Raw genomic sequence first — 6960 nt, 5'->3', positions numbered from 1 at the left:
CCTCAGCTTCAGGTATATCAATCAAATTACTCCCTTCATATATACTATTCATGACCTCACTAAAGTGTTCGACCCAACGTTGCCTTTCTTCATCCTCGGTTGTTATAACGGATCCATCTCTCTTTTTGATGGTATATGCTTCTTCTTCTTTGCCCCAGTTGAGATTTCATTAATAATTCGATGAGCAATTCTTACACCATAGCCACTCCCTGAATTCATAGCTTTGTCATCCTCATATGCTTTACTGTCTAAATATTCTCTCCAGTCATTCCTGGCTTTTCTTTTGACTTCACTACCAATACTTAGCATGCTAAACCTTGTGATTTTCATTACTCCCTCTAAAACTTACCACAATCAATTTCTGTCCTTGTCTCCTTTTTATAATATCCCAAGTATCATTTGATATCCATGGCTTTCTCCTTGTAACTACATGTCTTAAAACTTCACTACCAACTGACTGATATATGTTCTTAAAATCACACCATTCTTCATTAATTGTCTACTCTTCTTCTCTAAAAAGTCTCTAAGGCTGCAAATCGATTCATACATTCAATTGCAAAGGTTTCTCTATGCTCATACTCTATAAGCTTAGTTGTATCAAACCTAGGTATTCTATCTACATTTCTATTGGGTGCTTTCAGTTTCAATTTCAGTGTGGCAATAAGGAGCTGGTGATCTCTCCCAATATCTGCACCTCTATAGCTTCTCACATTTCTGAGAGTCCTCTTTATTAATGGGTATGTGATCTATTTGATTTTTGTAATTTCCACAAGGTGAAGTTCATGTATATTTGTGGATGTCCTTATGCTGGAAAAGATTACCTCCAATAACAAGGTTATAAGCAGAACAAAAACTTATAAAATGGGCTCCATTTTCATTTGCAACTTCGCCAAGTCCCCCAACACCCATCATATTCTCTATGCCATGATTAATTTTTCCAACTTTAGCACTGAAGTCACCAATCACATTTTTCATATCTCTCTCTGGGATCTCATTTATTACACTCTGAAGTTTTTCATAGCATTCATCTTTTATTTCTTCATGGACATCATTTGTTGGTGCATAGCACACTATAATGCTCATATTGCAATGCTTTGATTTAAATTTTGCAAGTAACAATCTGCTATTTACAGCTCTCCATATATATTGCCTTGGTCTAACATTTCCTTACCAATCCCCTTACAATGCATTTCACTTGGGGCCAAGATATCCAAATTATACTCCATAAATTCATTCTCCACTTGCCACAACTTCTCAATCTGATTCATGGTTCTCACATTTCAATTACCAATTTTCAACTTTTTTTAGTATTTATAAATACTAAAATTTAAAAAAAACCAGAGGAAGAGAAACAAGTTAGAATAGCATGTCCGAGTGTACCCTCAAGCAGGGAAGAAGAAAGTCTTGATGGAACGGTTAGAATTTACATTGCAACGTGAAGTAAAATCATTATTTTACTGTCTGTTTACATGTGTCTTCATATTTTAGATGCATGGCATATGTAGTCTGGTTCATTGACTAGAAGTTTATAATTATAAAACAACATAGTATAATACTTTGTGACATCGTCACTGTTAAATATATCCCTCCTTTCGGGTTTGCCACATATTTTGGCATATTTGACCAATGAATACTTTGAAGGTTATATGTTTTATCCATCAGTCACCAAAACGTTGTTGTAATCTAGTGATCTAAGACATCAACACCTCAATATTGTTTTCAGCTTTGTTGTTTTAGTCTTCAATTTGACGACATTAATTCAACCAAGCAGGAGACAGTGCCAGAGTTTCATATGACATTACCCTGTGCTACAACTTATATGGACCTTCATGAGGATCATCTCCAAAACTTCCCCATTGTAACTAAACACCGCATGCTGGAATTCTCGTCTTACGAGAAATGTTATGACGATAAAACAAGAGATGTTATATGATCAAAGTTATGTTAAATGTTCTATCAGTTTGTATACTGCTTCAACCACGTAAGTACTTATACATATCTATAGCAATGTCAATTATTCTTAAAATTTTAGTTACGTATCCATGGTAAGCATCTGTGTAAATTAAAACTGGTAATTGAGTTCATTGTTTTTTATCTCTGGAGATAAAAAACAGTAGAACAATTCTGATGCCTGGTTGTGTTTTTATTGTTAGATACATTCGTCTTGTTCGATTCTCCAAAGATCAGGAAGATGTAACATTCGTGACAGCTGTGATATGGGCTGAAATGAAGAAGTCGACCTGTTACAAAGTAAACAAGAGTCTCCCCTTACGCGAGAGCCGCCTAGTGACGACTAAAATCCCCGGTACCTCATAAGTTCGTTATGCATTTTGCTTAAGATTTTTCATAATTCTGACCATCCTTTACTTTCAGATTTTCCAGGACAGTACCACCCTGTTCGTAATACTGGGTATACAGTTAACTCATTATAGTCCGGTCTTCTCCATCATGTGGCTCAATACTACACAATACTTTAGAAGTTTAATTCCAGCTGCGACCAAGTGTGGAATGACCTTCCTAATCGGGTAGTTGAAGCAGTAGAACTTCAAAAGTTCAAAGATGCAGCAAATGTTTTTAAGTTGAACAGGCTGACATAAGTCTCTCTTATACTTTTTATATGAAAGATCTTAGAATATTCTATTGTTTTAATGGTGTTACGGTTCTTAAAACATCTTATTTTAATTTCTTATTACTTTTCATATAGTTTATTAATTTCCTTATTTCCTTTCCTCACAGGGCTATTTTTCTCTGTTGGAGCCCTTGGGCTTGTAGCATCCTGCTTTTCCAACTAGGGTTGTAGCTTGGCTTGTAATAATAATAATAATAATAATTAAATATGTTTAAGATGATATCTAAAAAAGATGGTTTTAAGAATAGGACTAAATCCCTACACGAGATTATCAATTGACTGAATAGAGTGTACTTACAGCATCACATTCCTCGTTGGATGAATGGACACCGGCATCGTCCTGCTGGGAGGCAGAATGGGTGTTTGGTACTCTGGAGGTTCTGCTCTGATGGGGCGTAGCTTGGCCCATCCCACCTCCACTGCTGCTAACGTTGTTGAGGACGTTCGGAGAAGCATTGCTGCTGCTGCTGGTGGCGGTGCCCGAAGCACCATCAATAGCGGTGGCTCCTCCGGTGGACTTGCGACCAGGCAGAGGAGATCGTTTACGGCTGCTGCCGCCACTTCCGCGGCCGCCCCCACCGACCTCACTCGAACCCCCTTTTTTCCTGAAAGGTCAAAACAGGCCAAGTTTAAACGATAATCCCAAGACTGGTTAGAATGACAAAGATTAGTAGGCAGGTAAGGAAGAAAAACACCACTAACAACAGAAATTATTCCTAAGACAAATTAGATGAACAGTTCTTCCATTTCACGTAAATAAATCACAAATAAACATATAATGGAACTTTACAAATTTAATTCCAATTTCATAATCTTACTGCATTTGACGTACCCTGAAAACTGACACAAGTTCATATCAAGAGCCAACACAGTAAAATGTTAAGAACTAAAACCATCACTCCTTTTGATCTCCTTCAAGCTGATAAAAGTTTGACATTTTTATAATAAAAGTTATCTTAACTAAGCTGACTTGTTTCTAAAGGATTATTGTGAAATTAAAACTGGCATATAATAGAGCTTTCCATAATGAAGTCAGAAATCTGTTTGTTCAATTTTGTTGTTTTTCCTATAGTTATACTAGATGGGGTTTCAAGGTGAATTAGGGACTTGATATTTCACCTTGTTAACCCACTCTATCTGACTTCACAATTTTGAGACGGAGTAACTTTATATAACTTGATCTTAAATTTCTTTACTGCAGAAGACTTGTCACATACAAGGACCTGTGTATGCTAAAAATAATTGCTTCCACAGAAGAAACCTAGCTTACACAGTTTGAACATTTTGTCCATGTCAATCAGCTTGAAATGTACGACTCAGAACTCTCTTGTGTACCCAGTCCAAAGTACTTGAATTGATAAACACCAGGACTGCTGAAAATTATACGTACAAGTAAATTGGTCGTCTATGTCATACAACTTTTCGTTAAACGGATATAATTTATGACTCACTTTGATTAAACATATCATACCAGATAAGATACTACTATGATTTATCACCCCAAATCTCATTAAATGTTCAACACATTTTTGCTGTATCTAGGTTAGCAGTGAGTCAAACTTCAAACATATATACGTGTTTTAAGACTAAGGGTTTTCCATTGGATTACATAATGTGAGTGGTTACTACACATTCATTCGATAAACATAACTGTGGGTAAGAGAGGATATTGTTTTTAACCAACTTACTGCTAAAATGCATATCTTCAATAATTTAAAGGCTAAAGAAATGGGACTGGAACACAAATAATCATAATCGCTATGGAGAGTAATGAATGAAACGAATTCTAAGCGAACTTTTCTTGCTCACCTAGGAGAGTTACTGGCATAGGAAACTGTCTCGAGGAAGTCAGCGAGGGAAAAGACGGCCAAGCGCGTGACTGGAGAGACGCCCGCCCCCACCTCATCATCCCCACTAATAAAAATCTCCGGGATTGAAGAAGTCGAAGGAGAACGCCTCATAATAGGCGTATGAGGGCGGGAGTGAGAATGATGGGGGTGATGGTGATGACTGCCATGGCTTCTATGGTGGTCACCGCCATTGAAACTCCCGTGTGGAGACAGTATTGAGCCCCCAAGAGAAGGTGCCATCGGTGCCAGATCCGCGACGGCATCCCGCTTGTTGAGGCCGCAATCACTCTTGGATCGGCGATGGTTTCCTGAGACAGTGATGTCCGGCAAGCCACCAACGCTCAACATGATGGCGGACGTTGGTTGAGGGAGCTCTAGCTGTGACGGTGGTATTAAGAAGTGCCGCAGTGGGTAAGATAGAAGGAAGGACGAAGGGGATGTTTGGCGTGGGATGGAGGTTTCTGGAGGCATCCTAAGACACCTCCATGATTAGCCTCTATGTGACCTCCACGTCTCTTGACAGTTTATCTTTGTCCTTGTCACCACGATGGACGTCGTTCCACGAGGCTCACAGCAATCAAACTCCATTTCCTTGTAAGCACTTGGCACTCTAAATCACGGTCAATACGAGCACTAGCCTCTTTCGCATACCATCAATAATGACCGCACAACTGTTTTCTTAAACTCTTCTCCTTTTCTTGTCTATTAAAATAGTTCATACGATAAGTTCATGCTGTGAATTATGCAACAACATTATATAATTAAACACCGATTACTTCGACAGTGTAGAGCAAAATCAGTCTGAATATGGGTTTAAAAGTAGAAGTGTGTGTATATATATATATATATATATATATATATATATATATATATATATATATATATATATATATATATATATATATATATATATATATATATCATAAAGAAACGTGTATGTAATTTACCTATAGAAACAAATCAGTAGCCTAAATACTTCATTTCGACATTAATAACCGCACATGAACCTTGCATTAACCGGCATTTGAAGTGTCTGCAAATACCAAGGTCAATGAACTTTAACTGGAGGCAATCACTTCCTTTTCTACGAGGTTTCTGCACTAAAGGAAACTACCGACAAAATCCAAGACAGAAACATATGCAACACTGATCACGACACCAATAACAATTGAACCTGAAGCACAAATACTCACCACCTTTTAACAACCCTACCTACAACTGCACATGAGGAGAATCAGACGAGGATTAATTACAATCGTATTCCTATCAGCCAGTTGTCAGGGCTCCAATAGTAAAGCCTCACGCAGAACCTTTACATTTTATCAGAAGTTCTGGGCTTCTTAATCTTATCAGGTTATATACTTATGGCGATAGGGGCTGCGGCCCAAAAAGAAGGAAATGTAATCTTCACACAGATATGAATTTGATGATATAAAGATTCCTTGAAAGGTGAATACGCTAAAATTAACATTGAACAAATATTAAATGGAAGTAAAAACCAAATAAAAACCAACGTATATCTGATTAAAGGAAGACCAAATTATTGGTTGTTGCTATTAACAAAAATTACACTTAGCTAAAATTAACAGAAGGGTTATCTCTGCTTAAACTTTTAAAACTCTAATAACTCACTTACAATAAAATGGTTGTAATTATAATGCATGAGCATTATTTTGGCGAACTCTCCACTTAAATTCAAGAGAGGCCAAGGCGAAAATTTCTTTAATTGAAAAGCAAGTCAACGTAAGGATGACACACGGAGAATTTATGTGCAATAATTATCAAAATACAATCACTGGAGGTGAATGTTGCACCACGCTACTGACGCTTTAACTCTTTTTCATAAAATATCTCAGAATATACATGAAACAAAATTAAAAGTTTTCTACCAATGTTTTCAATTGCAAAGAGTAGGCCTAGAGTGGGATATAGTTGGCAGCGATAATAGAGAGGATAATAGAAATGGAGACTGAAATTATAGTCAAGGTAGCACTTATCGTTTGATGCATGTAAACAAATTTAATGAGCTGAAAAAAAAAATACTTTTTCACATTTTGAATTCAACTGAAAAATATAAATATGATTAATAACGCAATCAGAGGCCACCCGTTAGTTTTAATCCAATGCAGCCCATGAACACAAATGAATTTAGCTATTCAGCCATTGTCCAATTGAGGGAAGACTCTATAGGGTAATGACCGCAGTTTCCGAGCTATTGCTCTATACTAAAGACGGCGTAAGGAGTTTCTTAGAAGTTATCAATCCTCGTAATGATCAGGACTCAAAGGAAATTCAACTAATTAATAGGAAGCTCAGCGGCGTAGCAAACCAGCAATAACAACGGGAATATTTGTAGCATTCAAAGGAAACATACTTTTTCATGTCGTGAAGTCTCTAAGAGTGCTCTGAGGTAGACTCTGGAGAAAAATGAGGGAGAGAGTACGACCATAGTTCAGATAAGACATTGCTCCAACTTAAAAC

At 37.1% G+C, this 6960-nt stretch overlaps 1 protein-coding gene across 12 annotated transcripts in view; it reads right to left on the bottom strand.

Annotated features, from left to right (window-relative positions):
• The window catches only part of Dmtn (transmembrane and coiled-coil domain 2 protein Dmtn), a 662916-nt gene that overhangs the window by 74564 nt on the left and 581392 nt on the right, over nucleotides 1-6960 (bottom strand). For 6 of the 12 annotated variants that reach the window (XM_068392641.1, XM_068392644.1, XM_068392643.1 and 3 more), the window contains one exon: nucleotides 2928-3234. In XM_068392641.1, the coding sequence (XP_068248742.1) occupies nucleotides 2928-3234 (307 nt within the window). Of the gene's footprint in view, nucleotides 1-2927; nucleotides 3235-4438; nucleotides 5213-5672; nucleotides 5786-6960 lie in introns of those variants that run through there. The other 6 variants (XM_068392635.1, XM_068392640.1, XM_068392638.1 and 3 more) reach the window with 3 other exon arrangements.

This window comes from Palaemon carinicauda, chromosome 18, assembly GCF_036898095.1.
Source record: "Palaemon carinicauda isolate YSFRI2023 chromosome 18, ASM3689809v2, whole genome shotgun sequence".
In the NCBI taxonomy this organism is placed as follows: domain Eukaryota; kingdom Metazoa; phylum Arthropoda; class Malacostraca; order Decapoda; family Palaemonidae; genus Palaemon; species Palaemon carinicauda.
Note: the sequence above shows the minus strand (reverse complement) of the source record. Positions and strands in the feature narration are given on the sequence as shown.